The following is a 15,362-nucleotide window of genomic DNA, read 5'->3' on the forward strand; positions in this document are numbered from 1 at the left end:
GCTGCCACTGGCCAGTCACTGACAGCAAGCCATCCCGCCCTGCAGCCGGCCGGGTCCCCGTCTGGCTTCCATGTATGTCTTGTCTTGACTTGTCTTGACCCGTCGTGGACTGCGTCAAGCATTGCCAACTTCAGACGATCACAAGGGCACCCCCGTCCCGTCCTTTGCACGTGAAAGACACGGGCTTTCAACACCTCGCCTCTCTCTCTCCAGGCCTTCGATGGGCCGATATAGTCCTCAGCATTTTCCCCTCCTCTTCCCGCCATGGTGCTTCCTCGCACGTCTCTCTGCCAGCCCCCATCTTCCAGTGACCGCACCAAGGTTGCCCATGCCTTTGCCGCCCCAAAGTTCAGGAACAGCACCTCGTTGAGTCGGCTGTACCCGCACCCCCACCACCGCTAGCGAGCCGGCTAGCAAAAAAACCACCTTCTCGTGGGGTGCTCCCCCAGCCAGTGGGGTCACGATACCCTCATGGGACAGCCCGTCGGCCTGACCGCTCTTTGACGACAACCACGACCACAACAATAACGTTTGCCGTAGCGACACCAACAGACAACGGCGATCAACAGATCACGTCTGCAGTTTGGCCGCCATCTCCCGTCATCTCTGATCGGCCGTCACCGGGCCGTCTCCAAGCTCCGATCGGGCCACTTACAACACGCCCAAGCTCATCCGCTCAACAAGGCCCGTGAACACGCATGGTTAAAGACCAGCTATCCAGTTTTGTACCCACTTGGCCTGCATCAACACGCCCTCGCTTGGTTCCTGGCCGCTCCTTTGGCAGACCGCAACTCGCTCCATTGGTCACCCGGTCCCAGGTCCATTCACCGCGACTCAATCTAGCAAAACCCTATAACTGCCTCCTCGCCCCTGCTGCTCGCAGACAACGCACAATCCCGACAAAACAGCCATTTTTCCACTTCTGCTCTGTCGCCTCTCCTGGCTCGGGCCCGTCCCACTCGAGTTCGTCCGTGGTCATGTAATTGTTCTTTTCTCGAAAGTGTGCAGCTTTCTTTTCTTCTCATGCAGCAATCACAGCCAATCGTATCATTACATGATCACGCTGCATCATGTCTCGGCTGGCTCACCTAAGTGCACGCCACGACCCTTGCCGTTCGGCGTCTCCCGTCAGTATTGCCGCCTCGGATACCACATATCACAGCTTCCAAGACATTGAGCTCTACGCCCCCAAATCTCCACCTGCGTCTACGGACCTGCGGGTGATCAAGCCCATGCCCACACGGGGTCCGGAACGATATACAGATCCCGTGCCCATGCGTCGGCAGGACTCAGGCTACGCATCAATCCCGTCAGGGTCAAAGTCGGGCAGTTCTCATGGCTCGTCACGCCGTCGAAGATCGACAGCGTCCAGCCACTCCTCTCACACCAAGGTCCAAACCCGGCCAGCAATTCATCGTGCCTCAAAGTCAACGCCCAGCCCGCACAATGCCCCGGCTCTGGGGCACACCATACATCGTACCCGATCACAACAGCACCAGCGACACTCGTACTACCACTTCCCGAGTCTCGAGGGCATTCCCGGATCACAGCCAGAACCAGAGCCTATGGAGGATGTGCCCATGTACACCCCACCACCCCAGACGACCCACTATTGGACCAGTGACCATACTCGTCGCCTGGAGTATGCCGCTATCGACGCAGCTAGCCGGGGGGTAAAGGGATGGGTTCTCCGGCATATGGTCCCCGACTGCTTCGTGCCAAAGTCGAATCGGCGGCTGACTTTTGATGACGACACTGGCAGCGTGCGACGCTATCGCCTTGAGCTGGAATGTGATGAGCAAGCAGAGAAGCAAGACAAACCACGCAAGAGGAGATTCGGCTGGCTGTTTGGTCGGTGAATCCGAACCGCAGTACTGCTCGACGAGGAATGAAGTAATGGGTCCGGTGTGAAGACGACATGATGGTAATTTTTCTTCCCTCCCTCCTTTCAACGTGCATGGATGCCTGGCGTTTTTTGATACCTTCATTTCATAAGCACCGCGATGGTTATCATCCTAGCAACCAACTTCAAAACGTGGCTGCGAATAGCGACTTGACTTTTAGGTGTTTTTTGTCTTTGAGCGGGAGCGTTCTGAGCATGGTTGAGAGCCTTGAGATTGAATATCGGCAATACCACGAGAGAAGGGACAGGATATCGTTGATTTTGCCCATTACCTTTTGCTTTCGCTTTATCGCAGCTTTGCATAATCATTTATATCACATATATACTTCAATCAACATATCAATGGCAATCCGCACGCATGACTACACAGTTTACTGCGATATGGTCTCAAGACATTACCCTTAGCGGTTGTCCTAAAATTCTGGCTGAGCCCTCGTTGGTCAACCAGAACCGGCCCGATTTGCTGGCTCAGACCAAAACCGGGCCTTTAAGCTAGCTCTGTGAGTCCCATCGCAGCCTTCTCTGTCTTCTTGGGACGAAACGCGGAAGTGCGGCGTAATGGTTATCTGAAGCCATACGCTTCCAGAGCGTGAGAAACTCAGGGAGACCTACCCTGCAGGAGGTTTTGGAATGAGTTCGATGGCATGACTAACAGTACTCGGCAGTCTATCGTCATTAGTATGCAGTGCGATTCGGCTTTCGATGACCAGTGCCAACGTCTAGTCTGTAAAGCATGACATCGTATGCCTCAATTTATTGATGTGGATAGACCGCAGGCAAGCACGCCTCTCATGTAACGCCTGACTTGTTGTCAAGGTCGTTGCAAGTTGCAGGCCACCACATAACATACGTGCGCGTCAGACAGAGAGTGTGGGCACCCAAAATACGATGGGTCGTTGATGGACAAAGTTCTGCATGCAATGCACAAACTATGTCAAGTCCGTTGAGTATCGGCCCGGGCAAGGTTCTTTTCTATGGGATGCGGCCGGACTCAGTCCCAGTGGCCAGCTTCGAGCGGTTTTGTCTTGGCCAAGTAGTTGAATAGTACTTCTTACTCCTTGCAGTTTAGAGCATTCCTTGTACTCGGAAACTTCGGTGGGGTCAGCTTTTTACTTCTGTTGCTTAGATGCGGCGATGTCTATTGCCCGTCAGCGGGTTGTGGATGGACATACAAGAAACATCCGTTGCATTGATTATACGCAACGGTGCTGACATCATTCGGTTGGGCATGGCCAATTCCGGACACAAATCGACGGCTGAACTAAATTTCAGCAAGATTTGCCTGGTCACAAATTGTGCAGCAAGCCTGGTTGCTGCACGTTACTAACGCCCCGGAGATAGGATGATCCCCAGAGAGCTCGCGACCACGTCGCAGGAGACCTTTGACTGATGAGACCATGAGCGGAACCTGGAGGCACGAAATGAAGGAGCCTGTAGCTCACTTCACTACAAAATTCGATCCGGATGTGTGAGTCCACGTAAGTTTTCAGCACGGGCTCGAGGCCGTCATGAGATGCCTGACTACAACCTTTTAGACTTCGTGAACGTGGAGACCATGTGTGCTTGATAGGTGTCTCAGAAAGGTCAACTGGACTGACTGGCTTGAGCAGTGAGGAGCAGCTAGTAGCGAGTGCAGCACGAGCCTTCAGGCGAAGGTATATGAACTATTCGTCCTGCAGTTCTAGTGCTCGATATTTGCGACGGCGATCCCAAGAATCGCATCTGCCATCCGCCCAAAACCCCGCAGCAAGCGCGGGCAAGCTAAGGGTGCGCTGCAGGTGTTGATCGGTGGCGACATCCACGAAGGTCACAACACGGCCGAGGGGGTTCAAGTCAAATGTGATGGGTGCTTCCCCAGTCCGGTGCAGAGTAGTTTTCAACTACTCGAGGCTACGCAAGCTTGTTTCTCCTCACAAGGCAAAATGGCACTTGACGTCAATGGGAAGCTGCAAGGTGGGGCTAGCAAGATCCCATTTAACGGCGCAGATCGTGAGACAAGTCATTTGCGCGTTGCCTCCTCAGCCGCACATGGATGAACCTAGGTCGCGGGCTAAGGTGTTTCGACCGCCAGCGGTCGGCGAGGTGATTGGCCCGGGGTTGGAGATCCCCTAATGTGCGGCGTCAAAACTGTTCTTGACCTTCGAAAAAGGTGGCAGTCAGTGCATTCTGACCTCTTGCTCGCTCGTAGGCCACCTTGGGATCAGAGGCACAGGACCATGCAACAAGGCATGCACAAGGCAAAATGCATACAGAGATCTACAGAAGACGTGACATCTCGCAGTCGGTTCCGCTGTTTGTTGCACCGCGTCGGAAGCAGCTGAGCGTGTTGGGCTGTGCTGTTGGACTGAACATCAGAACGTGCCAAGCGTAAGGCGGGGAAGTTGGAAGCGTTGCGTGCAGCTCGCTAGAAGAAGCTTGTTGCGTGCATGGAGATGTGCACGTGTACGTTCCTTGCTGAGAATGGAAAGTCGGGCGCAGAATCCAGCATTGATCCGCTGTGGCAGGCAGGGCAAGTTGAGCATGAGGCAGCCGCGGGGGGTTGGGTTCTGGTCTGGGTAGGTGGCGGACGTTTCGGCCAGGAGGGTGTGATCGGCGAGCAGGGCGGAGGCCGGGCCCTGCTGGTAACGGACGGACTAGACGGATCGGCCTGATCGTCCGTCACGGTCGGAGTGGGCAGCAGTAAATGCCAGTCGCCGCCCGGCGATGATTGGCCGCCCCGGCCCCTTTCCCCGCTTCCTACTGCCGTGGCTGGCTGGGCTGGCTTTGAAAGGCCAGCAGCACAGGCAGGATGGGAACTGCCCTCGAGGACAACAAGCGCACGACCAGGCCGTACCACGGGGCCACGGCGCAAGTCATGCGACTGCGACTGGGCGTGACAGAGAGGTGGACGGCCACGAGCCTACCGGCCCAGTGGGGCCCGGCAGCCAGGTCCCGCAGCCGGCCAGGCCAGACCAGACCAGACCATTGCGACGAGGAGGGCCAGGCGGCAGAGGACACGATCGGGGACTTTGGGCCACAAGAGACATGAGACGAGAGGCGTGCGGGTCACAGCCGAGCAATGCAGGGTCCAGCCGGTGGGCGCCGGGGGGAGCTGGTTGCGGAGTTGGGAAGGTGTTCCGTGCAGAGATTGTGTTGAGAGGGCGATCGACAGTGGCGGCGCCAGCGATTACGTCTGTGGCCGGCGGGTTACCACGCCAAGAGCGACAAGTGCCGCTGGGTAACAGCAAATGGCACAACCTTGCAGCTGCCTGGCTGCCTCCGGCCCCACCTGCCTGCAAGGGTAGCAGAAAGACTGCCAGAACGACAGTCACACAATGCCTCCCAGCGGCGTCTGACGCCTTGCCGATACGCGACCCAAGATCGCCGCCCTCCTTGCGCTTGGCCGTGCTGTGCCACGGTACATACTGTCCCACGCCCTCTTGTCCTTAGACTTTGCCCTATCAACGGCCGCCGCCTGATCATCACCCTTCTTGCCCTCCTAGGCCCCGGCTCGTCCTGTCGCCTCCGTCAACGCCTGTCACACAATAGGTCACCTTAGCTACTGGTCATCCTAGCAAAGTCCGTCACAGCATGTCCACAACAAAAATGGCTGCCCGCGGCCACTCGCCCGTTTTGCGACATCTTCCGTTGCCCTCTCTCCCCTTTCAGTCTCTTTCCGCCCTGCGCAGCCGTAGCAGCCCCATTGCCAGCAGCCTCGACTCCAGACGCTCAAAATCTCCCAACCACAGCATGTCAACGAGCAACACCCAACTGTCCTGGCCCCGTCTTGACACCAATAGCCCCGGCTGAGCACTGGCCTTGACCAATGCCATCAGCCCCGAGTCCCCGTCTCTGGTCCCCAGATTCGGGCCTACGCGCCGCTCCCGCCTACGACGGCCTCCCCCTGCCGCCGGCGCCTCCTCTTCCTCCTCCTCCTTCACTACCTCGTTCTTCTGCTCCCTCTCGCGCCGCTAGCTGCGAGTGCTGCATATCCGGAAACGGCGCCGACTCTCCTCGTGGTCACACTCGGCTTCCCGGCCTGGCTGCCATGTTACCCACCAAGCCGTCCTCCCCTGAGCTCCAGCAGCACTCGCGCCCACCGCCGCCGCCGTCTCACCACTTTCACAATCGTCAGGGACAACAGCATCAACTACATCGCCATCGCCACAATCCTCAGCACCACCTGCAGCATGGGACTTCGAGCCCGGCCCCCCGGCCTCTGTCCCCTCCTTCCTCCGCAACGACCACGACAGGTCCCCAGGCGATACCACGGCCACCTCTGCTCACCACTTCGGGACAGTCCTCACAGGGACAGCAGCCTCCTCTGCCGCACTCCCCTGCGCCAACTCCGGTGACAGCCCCCGTGTCGGCCGTGACTGCATCTCCCTCATCTACTTCGCCGAACTCAGCTTTCAGCTCGGCCCCTGTCTCCGCTTCTACTACCGCGCTGCCCATGGCTCCAAGGTCCGCAGGTTCCAAGCGTCCAGCCGCGGCCGATCTCCAACGCAGTGTCAGTACTGCTCCGCCCCTCAAACGTCCAGCAACCAGCAGCACAGTACCTCTACCCGCCTCCACTATTAAAGGTTCCGGTTCTCCCTCTCCCGCACCTGCGATCATTTACCATGAGTACATGCGACAGCTTCCTGCCTCTACTGCTTTACCACAGGTCATGTCTACGTCTGCCACTACGACTAGCATACCACTTCTACCTGTGCCGTCCGCCGCCATGATGCACCAACCTTTGACCGCCGACCAGCTACAGGGGAAGAGTTCCGAGCAGCTCATTCATGCTGTTCTCCAACTTCAGTCACAACACCATCAATACGTCGCACACATATCGACGCAATACCAGAACATCAGTCAGCAGCTTGCGGAGCTGCGTGGCAGTCTGCATGCTTTTTATAGTGGTCAAGCTGCCTGCCACCAAGCTGCAGCATCCGTAGGTCACTAGCCCAAGGAACACTGCCCTTGTGCCGCTGGGCCAATCTACTAACCGGCTTTGAATCTCAGGCTATATCCCCCAGTTCGGCCCTCACTATCAGCACTCCCCGCGATCCTTTCAGCAGTAGTCGACAGACGACTGCGCCAGTTTTACCAGCAGTCCCGCAGCAACCACCAACTGCACCACAACAGGCTCCGGCATCAGGCCATTACCACCAGCGACCATCAACGTCACATTCCCGTAGTGGCTCGCAGAGACTACCGCCCCTGTCACCTACCACAGAAGCAGGCGTACTTCCCCGGCCCCCTGGGCAAGGTTCGGCCACTTCCAGTGGCCCCCCAACCTACGAATACCGCACTGTCGCGACAGTAGAGGAAGTTTGGAGAGAATACAAAGAAGGTATCGACGGCCAGCCAGCGATCGAGGATCTTGATGCGAGCTGGGGTTCACGCTGGCGTCCCGAACCTCGCGGTCGTACATGGTACTCGAGGCGAAAGGTCATTTGGGACAAGATTAAGGAATACATGAGTGATGGTTTGGACGAATCGGCCGCGGTACGAGAGGTGGAGAAACTGCGTGACGGGGGCACTATCAACAAGCTGATTCGACTCCTGCAAGACGAGCGCAAGGACCGTGGCTTAGATGATAGTCTTCTTGCCTAAGTACCAGCCAGCATTTCAGCATCAAGAGCGAAGGATTCCGGGGCCCGTCTGCCACTTTTGGACTTGTTATTTTTCACTTTCTACTGCGCACGAGCTGCAATGATACCATGGCGAGCATGAATTTTAAAACACTACTGGCAACTTGGAATGCTGGCCAGAAACTCTCTGCTGGGCTGATCAGGGGCTTACGAATATGGCATGAGTGCCAAGCCTGACCTCCAGAAGCTGTCTGAGGACAAGTGATGAGCGGAGCAAAAGCTGCGGGGACCCGGCACGGAGCCCGGCCCCACTTGTCGGTTTCGGACGGGGACCTCTGGCTTAGCGTCAACGGCTGCCCCAGTGGGTGTCTATCGAGCCCGTGCATGTGGCAGCCCCACTTCCCCTGGCTTTTGGTGGAGCCTCTTCCCATGCATATGAAAAGCACGGTGAAACCGCTCTGGTTGCAAAACTCCGCCGGGCAGTGCGACAACGCGGGGAGGCAGGCACCTCCAACAAAGGATCTGATTTTATTTGATAGCGACATCGTAACTCCGCCGTGTCCCGTGTGGGCCTGTCGATGGCTTCTATTTGCAACCACGTGCGTGGCAAACAAAAATGTGAAACACAACCGACCCGCGTATGGCCTTTCCCACTTCCGTGACCACTTCTTGACCAGAACACCCAACAGGAACGCCGGATCCCCTCCCTCCCCGAATGCCTGAACAGATCGGCAGCGCGAGCGACCACGTGGCATTCCTATTTTTATTGCCAAGTTGCCGTTGTACTGCTCATTCACAGCTGGCAGGGTTGCCGCACTACATGCAGAAAACTCATGTGACCTTGTCATAAGTAACTGCGGATCCAGTTCGGCAGACTTGGAAAATGTCTTCCCACGTCATCAGAGGCCCACGTGCACGGGACAAGCACCTACGTTCCCGGTCTATTCGTTGTCACTGGCCGATAATGGCGAGCCAGGGAGGCTGAGCCCCCTCGTACATGGAGAAAATACGCTCTGATTGTCATCCATGGCCCAGCCGCTCGGGACCGAAACTTCTCGGTCCGCATGACTTTTCTAAAGTGGCTGGCTCATGACCAAGCTGGGATCTGAGTGAGCGAGTAGAGCCTCGTCCCGTGAAGTACTACAAGCACGCCTGTTACTCACAGTATAATGCCTCTTTCTTGACGGAATGCAAACTTCATGGCAGTCTAGCGCTCGTCCGATGTGGCTATCTATTGTCTAATGGTAGCGGGTTGATACCTAAGGTACGCACCTCAATCTAGTGGGCACGACTAGACCAGGCTTCCAACGATTGGCATCTGTCCTGGGTTGGCTTGGACACGGAACGACGGGTAGTTTTAGATCCACAAGAGGTCTGTGGACCCCGGAAGCGCCTGCCGATGCCCGGCATTACGACTATGCCTTTCACTCTGTCTGCAGTACCCTTGTATCATGCAAATATGGACAGGTTTGGCAGGCTGCATCCTGCACGGAACCTTTGGGGCCAAACTGTATTTTCGAAGGTCCACGTGGTGGCCCCGTACTTGCGAATGTCCTCGGCTCCGAGGTTCCGCCCCGAGTTTTGGTCGCTTACACAACCGTTTTCCCCGACTTCATAGCGTTGATAGGTCGGGCGCAAGTCGGGCGCAAGTCGTTCGAGCCACCCGAACAATAATAGGTTGTCCCATTCGGAATGAGATGTGCCCCGCCCTCTTGGGATCGAGAAGCCGTGTCGTTCGCAGGGTTCTGGCCACGATGCTTGGATGTAAGCACCCACTTGCCTCTCACAGTTTGTGTGCAAGTAGATACCGAAGTGAGGAGGCCACGTTAGTCACATCCTCCGGAGCTGATCATTGGGTTTCTAGTTCACACCACTAGGCGATTTTTTATTTCGGACAATTCTCTTGATATTTTCTGGAATTAACATTTCGAGTCTCTGGCTGCTGATGACTCCGCCATATTGAAGCTCTAAGTGTAGCGCTTGACGAAGATCCAATCATGGGCTTTCTAGACCTTGCGACTGGCTAGAGACTGCCATTGCCGAGAACAAGTCGCTCAAGACACCAATGAGTACGCGGCCAGTATGGCAAATGTACTCAGATGGCCCTATCTGCGCGGGCACGATTGTCACGATAGCGTTTCTCCTTCGCAGCGGTCTTCCTTCTCCTTCGCCATTTACGATTGAGGTCGCCCCGGTTCTCCCAGAAATGTTTTTGGAAGTCAGAGGTGGGCGCAGGTCTCACGCTGGTGGCCACTGTTAATGGATGATCGCCCTCGGCGTCAAGCATGTCCAGGTCGAGTTCAGCTGCGCGGTCAGCTTCGTCGACATCTTCCCCGCCTTCTGAATCCTCTCCCTCATCCTCTTCATCTACAGTCTCTTGGGTTGACCAGGGGGGAAATGTCCGGTTTGGGTGAGCCGTATCTGGAGTTGGAGCAGCACTACGCATAGTCCTGAACTCGAAATCGCGTTCTGTGAAAGGTGTCATAGGCACTTGCAAAGTCTGCAGTGTTGTTGTTGCGTCCTCTTCCTCGATGTCGTCATTATTGTCATTGTCGAAGAAACTGAACCCTTTCGACTCCTGGGCGTTCGGTGTGGACGCACCGCCTTGGGGTCGCTTATAAAGGGCTTCCAGGGGATGCACCTTGGCAGGCGCGGGCGTCGCTGGTGGGATTTTGATGGTGAGATTATTAACGGACCCAGAAGATCTCGGCCTTGCGTTTTCTGGCTTTTGGGCTGATGTTGCACTTGCCTCACACAAGTCCAGCATTCGTGGAGTGATCCTGTCTCTGGGTTGCACTGCCTTGGAATCTGTTGTATCCTGCTCAGAAGCAGAGCTGTCTGAGTCTTCACCTTCCGAGCTGGTAGTGTTGTCATCTGGATCATCCCTGGGTGCATCTGCCTCGCCGTCGGTTGTCTGTGGTTCTTCGTCTTCGGAAGAGGAGGAGTCGTCACTGGTCGTGTCATCTAATGTTTGGACTGGCATGGCCACCTTGACACGATTCTCCTTCTTCGCCCGCTTGGATTTTGCTGGGATGATACCAGCTGTAGGTGGCCGAGTGCTCTTGGCACTCTCCACCACGGCGCCATTACTATCCACCCAGCCCTTGCCATCTTCAAAGGTGACAGCCTCAGCCACTGATTTGACAGAGGAGTTGACCTTGAGAAACGAAGGGAACTTGGTGGACTTTTCAAATTCGTGTATAATGGCGTCGCGTTCTGTTCGGCGCTTCTTCTTCTTGGGCGCAGTCGAAGCCTCTTCGCCCTCGTGCTGTGGCTCCACTACTGGCACAGGCTCAGATTTGGACGGCAGACGGGCCTTGAACAGGCATTCGGGCGCGTCTGTAAACTTGGACTTCTTCGTTTCGCCCTTCTTCGTCTTTTTTATGCTGACCATGCCATCCTTCTTGTCCTTCTTACCCTCCTTGGACTTCCCTGATCTCTCGCGCTTTTTCTGAATCATCTCGGCTTCGCTTGTCGTCCAGCCTCGTTTGATTTTACGCCCCTGTATCTCGGTACCGGCAATTACGCCTTGCTCTCTCTTGCGCTTCCTCAGGCCACGAGCACTGGCTACGGCAGTGCTTTCCTTGGTGCTGACTGGCGATGGTTTCTGGGCAATCGGCCGGGCAGTTTCGATCCGGAGCTTGTGACCTCGGAGGACTGCACTGTTGAGCTTCTTCCTGAGGCGTTCTGCGTCGCCAGTGGGAAGCTCGATGAAGCCGTAGGGCTTATCAGGGAAAGTCTGGAGAGTGTGGTAGGAGATGTTGCGGGCGAGCGGCCGAACAGAGGATGGCACGACGACAGAGAACAGCGACTCATCAAAGGGTGTGATGTGCAGCCTGGTGTAAGAAGCGGGCTCGTCGGCTTGTTCGACGAGCATGGTGCTCGCTGGGAGAGCGGAGGGACCGGTCGATGCGATGCGATGCGATGCGAAGGGTGTGTGCGCGCGCGCGACAACTGACAAAATGATTGTCGACTTTTTTGCGGGCGGGCTGCAAGGAGATCGACATGCCGAAGCAATGTGTGGGTCTGAGCGGCGCGGCGGCCAGAATTATGCATCAATGCAGCATTGCCCCAACAGGCCCATCCGTTCCTGCATCGTCATGCCGAAGCTGTCCATTGTCCGGCAGCATCCGACACGGCTCCGGCGTGATTCATGAATATTCACGACAGTCTCCAGCCAGCGACACCTGCTTTTCACAATGGCGACCAAACTTGGCCCGACCCGATTTGTACGATCGGTATGATGTCTGTCTTTGGCTTTGGTGTCATTCCCGGGCTTGGATTCCTTGTCTGATATGCACACACCTTTTCCACAGGTCCTTAAGTCTTTTATGGCACAGTCGGGCCTAGAGCCTAGGTTCGTTCGACCTGGCCATCATCCATGATTTCATCTAGACGGATTAGACTGACCGAAGGCTGCGTGCAAAGATTGCTCGGACCTCAGGTATGCCTCCTCATTGACTTCACCAGCAGCCGAGATGCTGACCATGCTCAGCTCCGTGTCCTCAGTGCATCCAAGGGACAGGTCGACTTTGAGCTGGAAATCACCAAGGATCACACCGTTAGTCTGCAAATTAAAACCTCACACCACAAGACACGAGTAATGAACACTCTCCTTTGAACAGAACCGCCTCAAAATCCTGCATGGCGGTACCATCGCCAGCATGGTCGATCTCGGAGGCTCATTGGCGGTAGCATCGATGGGCCTGTATGCCACCGGTGTTTCGACTGACCTCAATGGTAAACAAAGACCAACCTCCAGTTAGCTGCCAAACACATTGCGTGGATATGTGATACTGACTCGTGTTTGCCAGTCACATATCTCAATAGTGGTGGCAAAGTAGGAGACAAGATCCTGGCCACGGCGACGTGTGAAAAGTGTACGCTCTTATAATCCTACACCATTCAGCTGTAAGTTGCAGCTGCTTCTCTGTGCTGACCATATCCGCGCAGTTGGGAAGAGTTTGGCATACACGACAATCACCTTCAGGAACAGCAAGGGCGAGCTCGCAGCCCGCGGAAGTCACACAAAGTAAGCCACATCTAGCTCCATGATTCATCTAGCTACGAATCCTTTGCTAAAGCCATTCATAGGTACATTGTTCAGGCATGGAAATCACAAGGCGAGGAGCTCTTCGTTGTACCTGAAGGCGCCGAGGTAGACGAAGATGTGGACTAGGCATTCCAGCACGACCAACCACCCCCCAGTCGATTTTGCCCAATAGAAGAAAAGGTGGTTCTACCCGAGAGAATGCCTTTGGATTCGGTGACTGTCATATCTAGTTGAGCAAGACCAGTCAGAGAGAACGTCGACATGAGCAGACATTGAGCCGAGTCTTTGACTAGCCATGACCAACAGCCTACTCAGCTCGGTATCGCGATACCCAGTTACAGAGCTGTCATGGTACCAAATGCGTCGACCTAACCTCGTAGATGTCCCCATAGAATGAACGGTCTATTTCTAACGTTGTCAGCCTTCATCGACTGATTCTGTCGGCGTGTTGGCGGGAATCATTCACTGGCTAGGGCATCAAGACACGTGCCAGCACCAGTTGTGATCCAATGTTGTGATGCCATCTGAGAAATCATTGCTTCATGGGGCAACCTAGCTTATTTTCCTGGATATACGTGGCCCCACAGGGACTTCTGGACTGACCTTCGCGCCAAATTACCGTGAGCTGTGTGCCAAAGGCCGCACTCTCTGCGACCACTATCTTCCTCGCAGGCCATGACTTCCTTCCGGAGCCTTTAGGATATGTCACAAGAATTAAGCTGCTTTCATGTCGGTAGATGCTCTAATGTTTCTGGCTCCGTGATCACCAGACTACGCGTGCTTCGCAAAATGCTCACCTCGTACTTCGTCGCATATTCTGGTCGTGGCGTTTATTGCTACTAGCAGCTGTATAGAGGCCCTACCGTCGAAGGTGGCTGAGCTGATCAACTGAGTAGCCGTAAAGTCGACCATGTCACGATAGATTGGGTTCGAAGCAAGAGATTGATACCTCGTGAATAAGAAGACACGAACGTCAAGGGGGGTTGGGAAACTACATTCTCTGGTCCGTCACACAGCATCTTGGACAATTAGCACGATTGTGGGAAAGGTTCCGACTTTGGTTGCATGTCTGATCCATAAAATTTGTGCTTTCGTGACCTTTTAGAGGGTTATGAGCAAGTCCCGATTGTTGAATACATCCTGGTCCATGTTACGTGCAAGAGAAACATGGCACATGGTCCCATTAGGGAGAATTACCGTGACCTTGGTCTCGACTTGATTTTCATACATGTCTTCACTATTGTTCTGACATTGGGAATACTTTCTCGATACCCCCAGTCGCCGTTAGGTGGGTTTGTCAGAGTGGTTCATGAACATCGGCGCCGCATACCGAACACCCAATTCTGGCACCATGTGTAGTCTCAAGCGTGTGATCTGCGGTACTGAGCATCTCAAACTCTAGACTTGAGGCAGAGGGTCAAGTCGGGTGAATGATTGTGCTCGGCTCACTTGTTGTTGATACGTCTTAACCTCAGACTTCGCCACGGAGAGTGGCACAAGACATATTTTGGTCATTATGGTTAATTTTGTCGAACCTGTGGGGAAGCATACGACCTCATTTGCACACACGGACTGACCTTACATGTGTATGTCACTCTTCTTCCCGCGAAGGGGCGGGGGTGAGGGCAGCGAGATTTTATGGTAGCTCTTGATTCCAGCAGTATGGATCTGGCCACGCTGGCCGGACACCCACGGGTGTCGCCAGCCACCGAATCAAGCGAAAGCCACTGAGGATCATTCCTCCAGTTCACCATTTTGTGTTGTAACTGGGCAACAGGGAGGACGTTCACGGCAACAAGCAGATCCTCGAAGCTATCTACTGGAAGGGTGATGGATGCGCACACCGGTTTTGTACTGGTGCGAAAGGCGGCCATGCGTGAAGAGTCACTAGGAGAAAGTATCGCAGACAGCATTAAAGTTGGAGTACGGCAATGAGAGTTCCGCATATCTGTGATTGAGTTGATGTAGAGTTGCGCTTCTCAGGTCGGCGTTGTACGTAAACTACCAGTGCCTCGCCCGCGACATCCATCTTATCATGAACCACTCGGAAGTGCCATTTTCAAATCCCCCAAACTGACCGGTGCCCACAATTCGCACCAGCCTGGTATCATGAATGCGCCATTATCCCCATCATCAAAATGTCGAATGCGTCGTGTCTATGTGGCGAAAGCATCGACGACATGCTTATTTGCAGCCGGAGCAAGAGCAGCTAGAGCCGCAGTTGCTGCACGGAATGACGTTAGTGCAAGTTCAACTTTTCGCGGAAAGGGCATGGAGCGGGGTCCTCTGAGCGACGACATACCAGGAGGAGGCACCGGAGCAGCCGCAGTCACCCTTCATTTTGGCGGTTTGGTTGTAGGAGGGGTTTGCTTGAAGCAGGTAGTTGATATATGTAGTATGTTGTTGGAAGGACAAGTGATGAGAGTGTGTGATGGGACGAAGATAGAAGTCAGGTCTTCAGTGGAAGGGAGATGGTTATATATGCGCGGAGGGCACAGCCGTGACTGCGGTGTTTGTGCGTGAATCGCTGATGCCGGAAGCGGGCGGGTGAGGGGAGAGGGTGCCAAGCGATCTAGAGGGGTGAAGGTTCCGCCACTCACACCACTCGCCGCCGTGGGGCCTGAGGCCATTACCAAGGAGCCAACTCAGGGTCCTGCTGGATGCCCCGCACCGCGCTCTTTGTGCGTGCCTCTGACCCAACAGCTGACCAGGCGGCCGTTGCCACATGGTTGCAGTCTGATGCAGCCACCACGCCTTGCCGCCGTCACGCACATTTCCCGCTCGCCGCCTTGCCCACTTGCCAAGAATGCCTAGCCGTCAGCGCCTTGCCTCTGATCAGCTCAAA

General features: G+C 55.3%; 4 protein-coding genes across 4 annotated transcripts; 3 read left to right on the forward strand and 1 right to left on the reverse strand.

The window, feature by feature from the left end:
* Window positions 1-1,070: 1,070 nt before the first annotated feature.
* B0I36DRAFT_344621 (uncharacterized protein) lies at window positions 1,071-1,859 on the forward strand (the record flags this gene model as incomplete). Its single annotated transcript, XM_046156283.1, has 1 exon — window positions 1,071-1,859. The coding sequence occupies one exon, from the start codon at window positions 1,071-1,073 to the stop codon at window positions 1,857-1,859; it is 789 nt and encodes a 262-aa protein (XP_046019023.1).
* Window positions 1,860-5,257: 3,398 nt separating this feature from the next.
* On the forward strand, window positions 5,258-7,689 carry B0I36DRAFT_311851 (transcriptional activator of glycolytic enzymes-domain-containing protein). Its single transcript, XM_046152423.1, has 2 exons — window positions 5,258-6,821; window positions 6,893-7,689. The coding sequence occupies exons 1-2, from the start codon at window positions 5,709-5,711 to the stop codon at window positions 7,484-7,486; spliced, it is 1,707 nt and encodes a 568-aa protein (XP_046019024.1). The 5' UTR covers window positions 5,258-5,708; the 3' UTR covers window positions 7,487-7,689.
* Window positions 7,690-9,301: 1,612 nt separating this feature from the next.
* Window positions 9,302-11,433, reverse strand: B0I36DRAFT_311852 (uncharacterized protein). Its single transcript, XM_046152424.1, has one exon. It carries the CDS (start codon window positions 11,339-11,341, stop codon window positions 9,560-9,562), a length of 1,782 nt encoding a protein of 593 aa, XP_046019025.1. The 5' UTR covers window positions 11,342-11,433; the 3' UTR covers window positions 9,302-9,559.
* A 112-nt stretch (window positions 11,434-11,545) lies between these two features.
* On the forward strand, window positions 11,546-12,941 carry B0I36DRAFT_311857 (HotDog domain-containing protein). The gene is made up of 8 exons (XM_046152425.1): window positions 11,546-11,702; window positions 11,781-11,821; window positions 11,893-11,908; window positions 11,960-12,025; window positions 12,090-12,204; window positions 12,279-12,344; window positions 12,418-12,496; window positions 12,559-12,941. Exons 1-8 carry the CDS (start codon window positions 11,664-11,666, stop codon window positions 12,641-12,643), a joined length of 507 nt encoding a protein of 168 aa, XP_046019026.1. The 5' UTR covers window positions 11,546-11,663; the 3' UTR covers window positions 12,644-12,941.
* The last annotated feature ends 2,421 nt before the right edge of the window (window positions 12,942-15,362 follow it).

This window comes from Microdochium trichocladiopsis (genome assembly GCF_020744255.1).
Source record: "Microdochium trichocladiopsis strain MPI-CAGE-CH-0230 chromosome Unknown B0I36scaffold_1, whole genome shotgun sequence".
Lineage (NCBI taxonomy): Eukaryota > Fungi > Ascomycota > Sordariomycetes > Xylariales > Microdochiaceae > Microdochium > Microdochium trichocladiopsis.